Source organism: Pogoniulus pusillus, chromosome 30 (assembly GCF_015220805.1).
Source record: "Pogoniulus pusillus isolate bPogPus1 chromosome 30, bPogPus1.pri, whole genome shotgun sequence".
In the NCBI taxonomy this organism is placed as follows: Eukaryota; Metazoa; Chordata; class Aves; order Piciformes; family Lybiidae; genus Pogoniulus; species Pogoniulus pusillus.
The window spans coordinates 17,209,445-17,224,859 of NC_087293.1; the positions used below are offsets into that span (position 1 = coordinate 17,209,445).

The 15,415-nt window shown below is 54.6% G+C and overlaps 2 protein-coding genes across 7 annotated transcripts; one reads left to right on the forward strand and one right to left on the reverse strand.

Moving 5' to 3' along the window:
* Positions 1 to 3,302: 3,302 nt before the first annotated feature.
* Positions 3,303 to 7,745, reverse strand: SNRPD3 (small nuclear ribonucleoprotein D3 polypeptide). 4 transcript variants are annotated; one of them, XM_064168192.1, is made up of 5 exons: positions 7,620 to 7,708; positions 6,790 to 6,939; positions 5,692 to 5,884; positions 4,272 to 4,350; positions 3,303 to 3,983 (listed from the first exon to the last, which is right to left on the reverse strand). In XM_064168192.1, the coding sequence occupies exons 2-4, from the start codon at positions 6,913 to 6,915 to the stop codon at positions 4,289 to 4,291; spliced, it is 381 nt and encodes a 126-aa protein (XP_064024262.1). In that variant the 5' UTR covers positions 6,916 to 6,939; positions 7,620 to 7,708; the 3' UTR covers positions 3,303 to 3,983; positions 4,272 to 4,288. The 4 variants fall into 4 exon arrangements, with proteins under 4 accessions (XP_064024262.1, XP_064024261.1, XP_064024258.1 ...); XM_064168191.1 differs by lacking the exon at positions 3,303 to 3,983 and having other exon boundaries at positions 4,188 to 4,350; positions 7,648 to 7,745; XM_064168188.1 differs by lacking the exon at positions 3,303 to 3,983 and having other exon boundaries at positions 4,188 to 4,350; positions 7,620 to 7,710.
* GUCD1 (guanylyl cyclase domain containing 1) lies at positions 7,653 to 14,805 on the forward strand. Of its 3 annotated transcripts, none has more exons than XR_010307769.1 (7): positions 7,653 to 8,157; positions 8,943 to 9,027; positions 10,359 to 10,524; positions 11,052 to 11,143; positions 11,444 to 11,685; positions 12,152 to 14,021; positions 14,391 to 14,805. XR_010307769.1 is itself a non-coding variant. In XM_064168186.1 (6 exons), the coding sequence occupies exons 1-6, from the start codon at positions 7,653 to 7,655 to the stop codon at positions 12,241 to 12,243; spliced, it is 1,182 nt and encodes a 393-aa protein (XP_064024256.1). In that variant the 3' UTR covers positions 12,244 to 14,805. The 3 variants fall into 3 exon arrangements, 1 of the variants encoding a protein (XP_064024256.1); XR_010307770.1 differs by having other exon boundaries at positions 12,152 to 12,622; XM_064168186.1 differs by having other exon boundaries at positions 12,152 to 14,805.
* The last annotated feature ends 610 nt before the right edge of the window (positions 14,806 to 15,415 follow it).

Below are 15,415 nucleotides of genomic sequence, written 5' to 3' on the forward strand. Positions count from 1 at the left end.
ACTCCAGGCTTCTCCCTGAATATCCAGGCACTGCCACAGCCTTCCCTTTGCATTACCAGCCCAGGGCTGCTGATATCGCCCCTGAGTGCTCTGTTCCATTCCTCGTTCACATTTAGGCTCTGTGGGACAAACTGTGAGCTTGCAGTGGTTTACTCTGAAGTAGATGCACTAACATCTCTCCACTGAGCTGGAAATAGGGCAAGCCCTCAGCCAGACAACAGATTTTCAGTCCCCAGGCCAGGGAAAATGAAGAACAAATGAAGTGTTGGCTGAAGCAGCTCACTAAACACTAGAGCAGTAAGGGGGGAGGTTTCTGCCATTCCCTGCCCCTCTCCCAGCAGCACCACACGTCTTCTGGACACAGGCAGTCCCCTTGCCAGGGCTTCAGCGTCCTGCCCTGCATTAATGATGCTGGGAAAGCTCTGCTCGTCATAGACTCTGACAGTCTCTGCTGAGCAGCAGAAGGCTGCACAGTACTTGCTTATGCAACGGCTGGTCCCATGCCAGCCTGCCAGGAGCAGCCAATGCACAAACCCAAAACACTTCTCTCATTAAACGTTTGCATGACCTGGAGTAAGAAGTCCCCAGAGCTGCTGGCCATGCTGCACACCAGTGGCAGCCGCCAGGGGAACAAGCCCACACCTGAGTCTGTCAGAACAGCCTGCACCAGCAGGGGAGGGTGGCACTTCCTTACTCATTAGCTGCAGAGCGCTCTTGAACGACCAGGAACGTTATTACAGCATCAGGCAACAGCAGGACACCTGGAGCAGCTGGAATGCAGCTGGGTCCTCCCACGGAGGAGAAGCCTTCTTTGCTTTTGGGGGGCTTTACAGAGAAAGAAAGGAGAGCTCTGCGGGGCTGGAAGTGGGAAATACTTCTGGTTTAAAAATTAGCCCAAAACACCACCAAGCTGTGGCAATCCCCATCGCTGGTTTCCTTGAGACGTTACACAGAGACGCAAGGGAAGCCAGACCCACAGCTCCGGGCGAGTGACTTCCCTGTGCTCCAGCTGTGAGCACACCTCTGGGCTCACCTGCTCCTGACAAGCACTGCCGTGGCTACATCAGGCACCAGCTTGCTGCAGCTCTTGTGCACAGGCACAGCTGCCTCTGAGCAACGCTCCTTGGGTTGCTTTCCACCCGCACTTCCCCACACGCCGCTTGGCGCAGCTGCAACGCAGCTTCTCTGCCCCACACCAGTACTTCTGAAGCACCTACACCTGCCAGAGCAAAAGGGCAAATTCATGGCAAAGCTTCAGGCCAGTGGCTTGGCTGTCTCTGCCAAGAGCAGGCAGCTGACCCCAGCGGACAGGAAAGAGGTTTACAAGCCCCACCCCAGCAACGGCAAAGGAAAAGAGATGCTGTGCTCCTGGAGGGGAAAAGGTGAGCAATCAGGGCAGCTGTTGAAAGCTATCCACGGTACCCTCCCTCCCAGAGGTTAAGTTGCCGAACTCAAGGAACCTGCGCGACCTGCACACGCCCAGTTAGCCCAGTACCGGGGAAAGGCAGCGCCCAGCAACAGCGGGAAGAAGCTGGGCGCACAGAGCAGCACCGCGGCCGTGCAGACGGAGCAGGCGGGCTGAGTGCTGCCCCTCCCAGGGCATGGCTCGGCAGAAGCCACCTGCCCGGCCCCTTCCCTCCGCAGGCCTGCGGGGTCTTGCGCTCCGTTCCCTTACCCACAGAGCCACCCAGCGGCTGGCACAGGGCTGGCACAGAGCCGCCCTGCTGGCCCGCACCCGGGCACAGCACGTGGAGGGCCTGCCAAGCAGCCTGTAACAAAGCAGCCTCAGTCAGCCCAGCCAGGCCCCCACCTGCTGCCTCCTTTGCTTCTCGGAGGCGGTACAGAAAGAGAGCTCTGAGGGGCTGGCAGCAAACGCTGCTGCTTAAAAAGCCTGCAGAACCCCCCAGGCTGTGGCAATCTTCAGCCTTGGTTTCCTTGGGAGCTTGTGCAGACACCCAAGGGAAGCCAGACCCACAGCTCTGGGCAAGTGACTTCCCTGTGCTCCAGCTGGGGGCACACCTCTGGGCTTACCTGTTTCTGGCCGAGGAGACCTTCCTTTGGCACTCACTGCACACCAGCCACAGCCAGGACACCCTCGGGCCGACGTCTCGTCCCTCAGCACAGACTCCGTCCCAGCCTGGTCTGAGCTTGCAGCCAGTAACTGCTGCACTAAGCCAGCTCGGCTTTCTGTTAGGGGTTTGCCCAGGAGGCTGTGGATGCTCCCTCCCTGGACCTGCTGACGGCCAGGCTGGATCAGGCCAGTGGGAAGTGTCCCTGCCCTCGGAGGAGAGAGACTTGCTCCCGTACATTGCCGAGCTGTAGAGCTGAGGCAGAGGTGAGCCCAAGGGCCGAAGGCAAGGCCCTTTATCAAAGGATAAAGCAAAGGGGACAGGAGGGAGAAGAGGGCAGGAAATGAAGAAGAGGAGACAGCAGGAAAGGAATTCTATTACCACTCTCCAAGTTAAGCTTTTCTGTCTGTGGCTGGAGAAGGTCCAAGGAAGGTGCTGCTGCCTTGGCTTGGAGAGATGAGAGGTCCCAGACTTCTTTTCTTGTCTGCTTGTGCTGTCCCTGACTAGAGGGGAGGGAGAGAGCCCAAAGTCCAAGTCCCTTCCGGCCTGTGCCTGCTGAGCCCTCTGATGTTTTTCCCTTCTCTGAGCAGCCTCCAGCACGCAGCGTTTCTCAGTGGGGTTCTTCTTTCTTCCTTCTTGGTGGTGGTATAGGAGAGAGGGCTCCTGGGCTGCTGTTTCCAGGCTGGGTGTCCACGGCAATGTTTTCTGCACACAAGCTGGTAGTGGCTCAGGGCTTTTACTCAGTTAATCGCAGCTCCCTCTGGCCCCCACCCTAGATATCGTCTTCCAGGTGTCGCCTCCAGGGAATGTTCTTGTGTGCTTGCAGGAGTCCGGTGCTGGGAGTAGGCCTCCGCCCCTCACCCCTCCACCTCTCTCCTGCAGTGAACACCTGGGGCTAAGCAGGCCAGGTGCTGGGTCTGTTGCACAGTCCAGAAGCCTTTTACACTATACCCCTGCTGATGGGTAGTGACGATCTTTTCTTTGTTGCACATTCCAGGTCTCCTACCACCCCCTCCAGGGGCAGCCACTGCCTGGTGAGCAGATCCTACCTTTTGTTGGGACATTATCTCAGTTCCTGACACAATCGTAAGGTGATTTGCATCCAGCCATGGCAGGGGGTGGGCCTGGATGATCGTTAAGGTCCCTCTGAATTTATGAATCTCTTAAACATACTTCAAGGTTTCCAAGGCAAGTGTTTAGGATGGTTACTACCCAGAAGATGCAGCACAGGGATTCTAGCGAGGCAGGACCAAATGCAGCTTTATTTACAGACAATTCAGCAAACGAATACAGGAGTTCAACTTCTCTGGCTGCACAAGGGAGTCTCCATGGCCTCAGAGCAGAGAAGCCCAGCCCCTGTGTACGTGCACAGCCTGGCAAGTGATGGTATGCAAGGGTGTGAGTAGGTGCACAAGGCTGACACTCAGACATGAGGCCTGGCAGGGCAGCTGTGTGCAGAGACCAAAAGCTGAAGCTGACCCTAAGCTTTGTCCAGAAGATCAGCATTTGTGTGGAGCTGCATCTCATGAGGAACCATTTAGAAGGCTTTTCTTACCCATCTGAACTACCTTTCAGCTTTGTGCAACGTTTCACATTCACCTTGAAAATGCCTGCTTTGTTGTAGCCTGTCTTCTTTGCCCAGGCAGAGAGAAAAACTCAGTTTGTCACTGCAAACACAGAGTTAAGGATCAAAGCTGTGCTCCTATCAAAAGGTTCTCTTTCTATCCAAAAGGAAAGGTAAGAAATGCACAAACACAAGCTCAATGCACAGCTCTGAAGATGGACCTCTATCTACTGCAAGTCCACCAGAGGAAAGAACAGAGCCCTTTGTTCCTCAGGAAGCTGTCTCTGTTCTGCTGCAGCTAGCATGACTTTAGAACATGCTATCCAGATCTTCGAGGTGCTCTGCTAATTCTTGAGAGAACAAAAGGCAACAGGGTTAAACCAGAAATAAGAAAAAGGGAACAGAGTGATCTGTGCTGAGCTTTCAAGTCAAGGCCTCATGCACAGCAGCCAGGTCTAACTACAAAACCCAGGTTTAGACATAAAGGCAGTGGGAGCTTGAAATCCACCTACCCTGTACTTGGCCCAAAGGAGCCCTGGGTGAGAGCAGACAAGTTTGTGACAAACATTTATTAAACAAAACTGATACCAATACACATGCCAAATTAACAGCCCCTAATAAAAAGCCAACCAAAGCACCTTGGTCAAGATCCGAATTATCTTCGCTTCTGGAAGATGTTGCCACGGCCCATCCCACGGCCTCTGCCCCTGGCAGCCACTGCAGAGAGAAAACAGCAGGGGTGAGTCTGACACACCAGTGCTGACCTCAACAGCTGACAACCAAAGCATCACCCAAAGCCCTCTTGCTTAGAGGCAAGCAAATGAGGCTACCCAGTTCAGAAAGTCATACAAGTGCACGCAGCTTGCTGTGAGAAGCAGCAGGACTCATGGTTAGGGCCCTGCTCCTCAGAAGTGACACAGTGAATGCTCTCCTACTCTGTGCTCCTAAGCTGACACTGTGCTGGTCCCACACAGGAGGCTGACTGGAATATTTTACTGGGAGAAATTAAATGCTTATCTGTGAGAAGAAAAAACCCAAGAGTACCCTGTATCACTCACTCTTCTGCTGAGAAACACAATTGACACACTCACTGCTGAGCTCCTTTCTGGCAGTCTGGTCTCCGTGGTTGCCTCTGCCTTAACTCTTTAATAGGACCTAACCTTTTTTCCTCTAACCTTCTTGTTGTCTCTTTTGATATCTCACCTCAGATCTCTCCAGATTTATCATGCGAGGTATATGGGGACTGACCTGGTTATTTCTGAAGGGAGGGAAAGAGGGGGAAGGGGGTCTGGAGCCTCCTGCTACTCTGATTGCTTTGGGAGGGATTTTGTGTTTCTGTATTACTTTTAACTGCCCATATATGCTTGTAAACTGTGCTAAGCTGTCAATGCAGCTTCATGCCTTAACTTCCAGACAGCTGAGTCTAGCCTGGGTGATTTCCTAAGTGGAGAGGGGGGCAAGTAACTCCCAAACCATAACAGACACCCAGTAAAGCCCAGTGCAGCATGTTTCAGCAGATGTTACTCCAGCTAACCCTGCTGCACTTGCTAAGGCTAAGCAAGGACCTTGCAGCCCGTGATTATTACTGTCTTGCTCTAACCAGGCTGCTCCCCGAGAAAGGCATCAGTGGGAGAACTGCACCGCTTGACAATCAGCTCCCCAGCAGCTTCACCACCTACTCACCATGGGAGTTTGCTGTCCTAAACAAGCTTAACACCTGCATCCTTCCCTAGGTTTTCCAAACAGTTAGCAGCCACCACCACAGCCACAGAGGGGAAGTTCTGAGTAAGCCTCCATGTACAAAGACCACTCACTAGACACAAGTTACTGTAGCACCAGCAGCACACATTCAGGACTCTTCAACTCCCACCGCAAGATAAAGTGCAAGGAAACCCAAAACATGAACCAGCAGTCTCAGCTTCTCACAGCTCCCCCATGAGCAAGATGAGCAGGTTTGCACAGAATCACAGGGGTTGGAAGGGACCTGGAAAGATCAGCTTCAAGCCCTGTCCCTCTGTGGCAAAGCTGGAGACGCACACTCCCACCCGGCGTACGCACCCTGGGCTTTGAGGATAGCTGCTTTTCCTCGGCCAGCTCCAGAGCCCTGGTTTTTATTCTTCATGCTCTTCAGCATGGGAGCATTCTTCAGCATGTCTGGTAAGATGAGGAAGCGAATCTTGCTGCCTCTGATGTACACCTGCTCCAGCTGTGCCACGCGGCCGTCCCGGTACGTCACCGTTATGTTGGACATCTGGAAGGCAAGCACCAGGCAGTGCTCAGAGACTCCTCCAACGCACTCCTGCTCCTCTGGCCTGCAGGACACAGGGCCAGGACTCCAGGGCCAAACCCAAAGACTCCCCAAGCACACTACTTTCTCAACTGCAGTTGTGACACGAGGCAGCCAGGTCCGTTTGAATGCATTCCCAAACCTGCTGCTATCCAAGCAGGCCCAGGGCTTTTCCCTTTTCCTCTAGCTGTAAATTGGTTTGTTTAGTCTTAGAATCAAATAGAATCATACAGCTGTGGGTTGAAAAGACCTTTAAGATCATCAGGTCCATTTGTTAGTTTTATTTTCTCATGCTGAATCAGTTTCAGTAAAGCTATTCCAGTCTTTAGCACTAAGGAAACATTCTGATTTCAACAACCTAAAGTCAACCCAAATTATGCCTTCTTGGCATGCATAAAGTACCAAGCACTGAAAAAAGCCTCAGTTTCTTAATTCAAGGCTTAGTTATTTTTGTGTTCATTGGGTTCAAATGAAGAACTCCAGGAAAAGCATTCACAGAATCAGTCAGGGTTAGATGGCACCACAAGGATCATCTGGTCCCACCCCCCCTGCCATGGGCAGGGACACCCTGCCCTACATCAGCCTGGCCAGAGAGAGGCTTAAGAAGAAGTTTCACAGAGCAGAAGCTTAAGAACCCTGATATTATAGTCAGGAATGCCTAACCCAACTCTCAAAGTGGGAAGCAGCAGCTCTGGCCTCTTCAGAGCACTCAGTAACCCTGCACCCATTTCACTAGGTCGGAGCATGCAGCAGCACAGCTTTCTTTGTCCTGATCCTAAGGTCTCTTAAGCACAGTGCCAGGAGGGCAGCCACCAGCCTTCCCAGGCAGAGAGCAGCCACTCCGTGGCACCCCTCTGAAGCAGAGGTACCTGGCAGTTCATGTTGTCCTCAGCCTCGATGAGCTTGCCTCGGTAGACTTCTCCCGTGTTGGTCTCACAGGTCACGATGTGGCCTTCGGCCTCGTGCAGGACCTTAATGGGCACTCCGATGGACATGCTTGCAGGGCTGTGGCTCCACACCTGGGACAAGGAACGACAGCAAAGGTCACTGCCACGAAGGGAGCTGTAGCTGAACTTACTCACACAGCCTAGCATCTTTCCCAGCACAAAGCCCTGGTTTTACTTCTTGCCCGACGGCACCACAGGCTTTAGCAACACTGCACCAAAGCCTCTAGAATTCCCACAGCAAGAAGGGATCAGCGCCACTTCCCCAGGTCTCTTCTGACCCAGTAAACCCAGTTCTGAGCAGAAACACTCACACAGGCAGCTGCGCTTCAGACGCAAGCAGCCCCAGATGCAGCCCATGGCGGCGCAGCCAGCCTGGACCCTACCAACTACGCCAGACCTGCCTGGGGCACACCCACAGGCTCCACCAGGAGAGAACCAGCCCGCGCCACACGCCGCAAACACAGCCTTCCTTCCCGTGAAGGCGGCCAGCCCTGCCCCGGGAGCAGAGAGGAGCCCTGCCCGCGGCGAGGCCCTCCGAGAGACCCAGCAGTGCCTCCCAGGCCTGCACCGGCAGACGGCGACCCTGCTACGGCTTGGCCCCGCACGGCCAACGCGCCCTGAAGAGCCCACGGGCCTGGGAGGATGCAGCGCAGCTCAGACGCCTCCCTCAGGGCCTGGGAGAAGCGGAGAGCGCCGCCGAGGGCAGCGCCGCCGAGGACAGCCCCACCGCGGGCCTCGTGTCCGGCACTCACCGGCGGTTCGGCCCGGGCCTGCGCTCACCGCTAATGGCCTCCGCCTGCTTCCCGCCGTGCGCTGCGCGCCGGAACCGGAAGAGGGTGCAGAGACACGGTCCCGCCCCGCCCCGCGCCTCGGCACTTCGGTTCCGCCGCAGCCTCGTCCCGCCGGCTGGGAGCGGCGCCGCTACACCGGCGGTGCCCCGCCCCGGGGCTGGGCCGACACCGGCGCGCCCTGCGCTCCCGTGCCCGCCTCCGGTCACGCCCTGGCCCGGAGTGCCGCGTCCCCCGCCCGCCGTGTCATGCTCCTGCCCACCGCCGCACCCGATCGCCGCCGCCCACACCGCAGCGACGGCGCGGGGCAAACGCCCCGGGGCCCGGCCCCCCGCAGCCTCCGCCTCCGCCCTCGGGGCCGGGAGGAGCCAGCGCCGCGCCGAGGCATGCCGGGCCCCTGGGCCGCGCCGCCGGGCGGGCCGGTTCGGTGGCGCCGGCAGTGAGCAGGCGGCAGGCGCCGCCGCCATGAAGAGCCCCCGGGAGGCTGGAGAGCCGCCGCCAGGTCAGTGAGCCCGCAGCGGGGCTGGCCCCGGCCGCCGCCTACGGCCCCCTGCAGACGGCCGCCAGCGGAACCCTTCTCGGCGCGGCCCGGGGTCTGGGAGGGGTCGGGCTGCGGGATCCCGTCGGGGCCCGGCCCGGCCGAACGGGTTGCGGCCCGGGGGAGGGAGCCCTGGGTGGGGGCCTGGCGGCGACGAGGAGCCAGCGGCTCTCGCCATGCCCTTCGGAGACCCAGGAGGCCTCCTCCGCCCTCCGGGAGCTGTGCAGCACTGTGGAGCTCCTGGCCCCGTCTGTAGGTTCGTTGCACCGGGGAGGTGTTGTCAGTGTTCCGTGCCGCACGGCGCAGGCTGCCTTCTGTCTTGGCTCGGGCCAGCCAGCAGGCACCGCCGAAGAAGTTTGGGTGTGCTGGGAACAGATGAGTGGAAGCTGAGTGTGCGAGAGAGCTGCAGTGAGCAGCCCCAAGTCCTGATGTGCACGTCTTGGGGTGCGCCTTGGGACCGGGCAGAGCCCCTGGTTAGAGCGAACGGACAGCGCCCGGAGTGCCGGGGAAAAGTGACGGCAAAGCGGTCCCGGTGCGGAGCAGTACGGGAGGAAGAGACTGAGCGAAATGCTTCAGTGAGCAGAAGTACCCAAATGCCCCTGAGAAAGCCCTGCTGGGCTGAGCCAGGGCAGGAGAAGCGGTGCTGAGGTCCTGCCAGCGTAGCACCGAGGGCAGGCTGCGGGGCATGGGGAGGGCACTGCTGTCTGCACCTCTCTCCTGGCACTCACCCTGGGCTGTTCTCACTGCAGCTGACTGCATCCAGCTGAAGGTGCCAGTCGTCCAGCAGCTCTACCACTGGGACTGTGGCCTGGCCTGCTCCAGGATGGTGCTTCAGTAAGTGACTGTGTGGCTGGCACAGGTGGAGAATCCCATCCCATGGGAGAGAGGGAGTGGGAAGCAACATCTGGGGAGAAGAGTGGTGCTTGAGCAGCTGTGAGTCAGCTCAGCATGAGACCGTGCATGGGCAGGTGCCCTTGGGGAGCTGCTGCTGCCTAGCCTGGCACAGCAAGGGAGCACAGAAACTACGGTGAGCTGCAGACCTGTCTGCACAGCTGACTGCTCCGGCAGGGGCAGTGCCCGAGGGCTCTGCAGGCTGGCATGCATGAGCTGGTAGCTGTCCCTCCTCCCTCTTGCCATTCAGAGCTGATGCTTGGCCCAGCACTTGACCCCATTCCTAGGCCAGGAGGTGTGTCCTGGTTTCTGAGCAGGTTGCCTCTGTCCTGCCGAGCCCTCGGCCTGTGCCAGGAGTGTTGTGCTGCAGTGCAGAAGCTCCAGCGCCATGCACTCTGTGGCCCTTTGGGGAGGTTTTGGTTTGGGGTTTCTTTTTTTAACGGGTAGCTGTCCTGCTGAACTCCTCTTTCCTTCCACAGAGGAACATGAGCTTAGGTGCAGGAGAAATACCTTTTTAGATGTCCACTTAGTAGATATGAAGCAGAAGATTTTAATTTCCCTCCATCCCTTCTGCCAAGACGTTAGTCCGTGTGCTGGTAATTTCCCATCTTGACTACTGTAACCTCTGCCTCTTTATTCCCTTTACCTCTTTGCCACTCCAGTCTGCCCAAAACTCAGCTTCCAAGATTAATCTTCTCACCCTGCTGCTCTTTCTTTGTGCTGCATCCTCAATTCCAGTCCTTTTCTTTTCATTTATTTCTACTTGTTTGCAGACTTCCAGAACTCTGCCTCTCCCCCAACCCTTTGCAACCTGCCCCAAGCTTCCTCCTGACTTCATCTCTCTTTCTTTTGTGTTGTCAGTGCCTAAGACAAGCTCCCTGTGACTATTTACCAACTACCTTTCCACTTCCTCCTTTTGAACTCCATCTGTTGTGCCATGAAGCAGGTTTCAGTCTTTGACACTGCTTTCTGTGTTTGCTCTGATGCTTTGTACACTCAGCCTGTGAACCTTTCAGGACAGAGAGCTCAGTGTAGCTTGCCCATTGTACAGCAGTGTGAAACAGTCAAGGTGCTCATACCTCAGCAGTAAAGCCAGTTAAATATTCCCCACTCCCTTCCCTCCTCTCCAGCTTGTGGCTCCTCTGGGGGTTTTTGTTGGTGCTGTTCCTAGCCAAGCCCACTGGTTCAGTTCTCCTGTGCTGTGCTGTGGAGGCTTGGGCTGCAGCATGCGTTTTGCTTCTCAGAGCTGTGCTTCCCCTCCTCTAACGCTGCAGGTACCTGAACCTTCTGGACAATGATGAGTTTCAGAAAGCCATCCAGGAGCTGCAGCTGACCAAGAGCATCTGGACTATTGACCTGGCCTACCTAATGGGGCACTTCGGCGTCAGGCACAAGTTTTGCACCCAGACGCTTGGAGTGGACAAGGGCTATAAGAATCAGGTTAGTGCTGAGTGGCCTTGGCTGCTGGCAGGCAGCAGACAGGTTAAAAGCTGTGAAAGCTCTGCTGTGTCCTGTAAGTGAGGTTTGCCTGTTGCCAAACTGGCACCAGTCCATTCCAGAGGCAAGGCTTGATCCAATCCCAGTGGTGATTCAGGAATAGGAGTTAGTGAAGTGTGCTCCTGAGAGGTTCCAGCCCCTCTGACAGCCTTGGAGACTGAAGCCCTCTCTTTATCTGTGGAGCAGGTACAGCCTGGGCAGCAGCAGTGAGAGCTTCCACACTTTGCCCACCACTCTGCCTCAGCCCTGACCTCAACAACCACTCTGCAGTGGTCCATTGGGAGCTTGCCCCCTTCAAGGTTGCCAGCAAAGGGCCAGTGTGGGCCTGTGTGGCAGGAGTGTATGCTCCTACCCAGTACAACCCAGCAGGCTTCTTTCATGTAGGCAGCTGCATGCAAACTGCAACACTGACTGGGCAGGAGTGAACTCAAACTTCTGCTGTCACTGCAGTTCACAACTTCTCTCCACAGTCATTCTACAGGAAGCACTTTGACACAGAAGAGAACCGAGTCAATCAGCTCTTTGCACAAGCCAAAGCCTGCAAGGTGCTGGTGGAGAAGTGGTGAGTTGAGTTGCTTTCCTTTCTCTTGAGAGGTTCTGTGGGCCCCTTGTATTTTTTGGAGTCACCAAGCTAAGCTGGTGAGAGGCTGAACTCGAGCCTTGAGCCTCAGCTGTCAGTTGCAGTCTGCTGTGCCTGCCTCAGCAAAAAAACGAAGTGGAGATTGAGATCTCTCTGTAGCAAAGTCTGAGGAAAAGCAGTCATGGCATAGACTAAGTGACTGAAGATGCTGCCAGGAGTTGACTGCTGTTTGTGTTCTCTCCACAACTTGCTATTGAGCATGGCTGATTTTGTTCCCTGCAGCACAGTAACTGTTCAAGACATCCAGACTCACCTATCCCAAGGACACGTAGCCATCGTCCTAGTGAACGCAGTCCTGCTGCTGTGTGATCTGTGCTCCAGTCCTGTCAAGTACTGCTGCTTCCTCCCCATCGGACAGAAGTGCTTCTGCAGGAGTCCTGACTACCAGGGCCACTTCATCGTGCTGTGTGGCTACAACAGAGCCTCAGGGAGCATTTACTACAACAACCCTGCCTACGCTGACCGTGAGTAGCATGGCGCTGTTGGGTGGCCTCTCAGCGCAGCCATGTGGCTGTGCCACACAGTGCCACACAGCTGTGCCACGCAGCCACGCAGAGCCACAGCTGGACTGCCCCTCGTGGCTCGCATGAATTTCAGGCCCAGCCTGTTTGCCACATCAGCTGCATCAGTGCTGCACGTTGTGCCGTGAGCTCCCTGAGGCACAGTGCTGTGGTGTAGCGCACTCATGTGGCTTTCAGCTGGGTTAGTGAGAGCTGCTGAGCTCTTTCCCTGTGCAGAGCAGAGCAAAGCAAAGCAGCCTTTGTGTCCCGCTTACAGCCTTTGTGAGCGCTGCCTCTGAGGTGGTACGAGGCTGATCAGCTGCCTCCTTGCACCAGCTACTTCTCGTGTAGAACCTGCCAGACCCAGTACAAGAGCTCCTCACAGGCAAATCCTTTGCAGTCTCACTAACATTTTACTCCTCCTCAACAGGAACTTGCTGCACCAGCATCAGTAACTTTGAGGAAGCCAGGACAAGTTATGGCACCGATGAAGATATTCTGTTCATCTACACAGACAGCTGACACCCACACCTGATGCTTCTGGTCCTTTCCTGTGCAGCCTGCAGGGCAGCTGGCTGCTTGTCTCAGGACTTTCCCCTGCAGGAACTTTGCTCCTGAATTGCAGTGGGATCTCAAACAAGGGAGGCTTTACAGACGTTGCCAGGACTATACTGCAAATGCTGTCTTCACCTTTTGTTTTCTTCCCCTGATGACTTGTCTGATTCTGCAGTGTGTCCCAGTTGGTGGTTGGGTTTTTTTCCTCCCCTTTTCAACGTTGCACATTTGACAGCAGTTTTAAAATAGAGGCCCAGTGCCTGTTCACCTTGAGCTTATTGTCAGATTAAACACAGGATGAGAAGAAAGCACCAAAAGATGAACTTTGACACCTGCGTAGCTTTAGGTAAGCAGAACCAGAGAAGCGGAATGAAAGCAACACTTGTTCCTCTCAGTGTGTCAAGGGCTCCTCTTCATCCTGAATCTAGGGAGCTGGGATTTAGCAGGGTGCTAGAGAAGGAAAACATTCTGACTGAAACCACTTTTAAAGGACAAAAAAAAGCCTGTCTGGCTCTGCAGTGCTGTCTGCATTGTAGGACTAAAACATTTACTCAAGGAAGCTTCCCTCCTCGCACAGATGGAGCATTTATGCCACTGCACTGAACTGGCACTCGTGGTTACTGGTCTTGGTCCCTTGCACTACAAGCTCAGTCTCCTGGCTAAATCCTCTAAGATCGCTTCTCTGAACTCCATATCTCCCCCAAAAGTTTAAGTGAAGCTATTTTATTAGTGGCCTGAAGCTTTATTGCTCTTTGCAAAGCCCTCTGAATGTTATGCCACCTGCATGTGCCAGTTTCTGTGGGAGCCATTCTGAATATCAACTTTAAACTTAGTGAGCAATACAGAAAATGCTTTGCCACCCCAGTGCTACACATGCTGTGTGTAAGCTGTCAGTAGCTGGCATTAGACACTGGATTAGAACTACAATCCTGAATCATCATTTGAGCCAAATACTGCAGGTTTACTAATTTACTGATCTTACTAAGAAGAGCTAGAACCAAGGAAGAGGGAACACAAACACCTCTCTGCTGCAGGTCACAAGGCAGGGACTCAGATTTCCTAGCTCTTGCGCTACAGCTGACCAGGCTGGAGTTGGTGTGTTGGGCCACTACAAGTGGAAAGTCAGCAGCCCATTCATCCTGAGGGTTTGCTCTGCTGAGGAGCACTGTCAAGTCCCAAGACACAGCCACCTCCTTCAGGTTCAGCCAGCACAGTCCTCTGCAAGCCTTGATCTCCAGTCCTACCTGTGTGGAAGTGGTAGGAAAAAATCAGAGCATAAATACTGCTGCAAGGCTAGCAAGGGTCTAGTCTGCACCTAAAACAGATCCCACAGCTTTGGCCTGCTTTCAGACCTGATCAGCTTCTGGAAGTGTGTGGAGTAACAGCCAAAGGACATTGTTACTCAGAGGTGGAAATAATAAATAGGAATATACTTTCAGCATGTTAATTGCTAAGAGAAAACACATCTTAATAGCTGACTTAGGAGCATCAGAAGTGTCAGTGAGTAGCATCGAGTGCTGCTACGGACAAGGGCTGGAACAGGTCACAGGCACTTCAAATGCAGCAGCCTTTAAAAAGTCAGTGTGACAACTGCTTCTTGCTGCTGAAGCTGGAGCAGCCATGCTGTTAGAATGTGTGAAAGTGAGGATGTGAATGGGGAGCGGTAGAAGCAGTACATGGCTAGAACCAGAACCCCAGAGGAAGGTACAAACCCTTTTCCAGATGCTGCCTTCCAGCACCTCCAGGTAAGTCACTGGAAGGCTCCTGTACTGACCTGGGCATTTTCCTGTCCAAGGGCAAATGGGTGCTTTAGAGAGGTTGCACTGGCTCTGTGCAGGCAGACAAACCAGAGGTTGGTAGAGATAGGTAGCTCATCACAGTGAAACTGCCACAGGGTTTACTTTAGAGCAGACTTGACTAAACAAACCCAGATTAACTCTCTAAACCTAGTTCTTACAGAAGACTGGTGAGTGGCATGTAGCCTCATGGTTCAGGTATCCAAAGGCCAGTCCTGAGCTGCTTATACAGAAACCATGAACTTCAGGGCATGCCAAGTGTCCTGGAGTGCAGGTAGGTGCAGTAATAATATTGACTGTTAAATATTTGGTACCCAGGGTTTGAGTGCTTCCACAAGAGAAGGAAATCTGTTTAGGCTGGTACAGACCAAAGGAGAGCTTCACTACTGCAGCAGCAGTTCTTGTAGCCACCAGGTGGAAGACAGCTGTGAGAGCTGAAAGCCCAAGGAAGAGGCAGAAGCCAAGTGAAGGGACAGAGTACCTGTAGGACACAAATCCAACTTGAAAAGCTCACTGCACAAGCATTGAACATCTGCACCTCCTGACCCCCATCTGCCATTGCAAGACTGTCCATCAGAGTCCTCCTCCTGAAAGCCTTTCATCACCGTTTCCTTCATGCTGTCACTAGCAGAGGAAAGGTTATTTTACATGCAGAGATTTTATACATAAATATATTTTTATCTGTGATGAAGCCATTCTCAATAAAGGCTGAAAGCCACAGCTAACCCTGTGACCTACTGCAGCAAGTGCATTTCCTAACCAGGAAGGTGGCAGGGGGCTGTGTGCAGCACAAGTCCAGCTAGGTGTCATCCCTAGGTTGTCCCTTCTGCACTGGTGTGGTCACTCCATCATAGAAGGCCACGTCTGGCAGAAGGATTTGCCCTTGGTGAAGCCATGCTGGTTGTCTTGGCTCACCTCCCTGTCCTCCGTGCACTTTACGGGAGCGGCTAGGAGAACCTGCTCCGTGACCTTCCCAGACGCAGTGGTGAGGCTGCCAGGGCAGCAGTTCCCAGGGCCCTCTCTTCTCCCCTTTCTAACAGCAGTTGAGGCTCCAGGGCGCCCACCTGGCTGCCAGCGCTTCTGAAATGGGAGAGTGCCTCGGGAACTCCATCAGCCCATTCCTGCAGCACTCGAGTGCATCTCATCAGGCCCAGAGACTCGAGGCTGCTCAGGTTCCTCGGGTGGTCACAAACCTGCTCTTCAATGCAGTGGGAGGGGACTTCACCACTTATTCCCAACCCTATTTTTTTTTAACCTGGGAGGTGTTAGGAGAGAGTTCACCAGTGAAGACTGAACAAAAGAGGTTGTTGAGCCCCTCCTCCTCCTCCTCACCTGTTACTAGC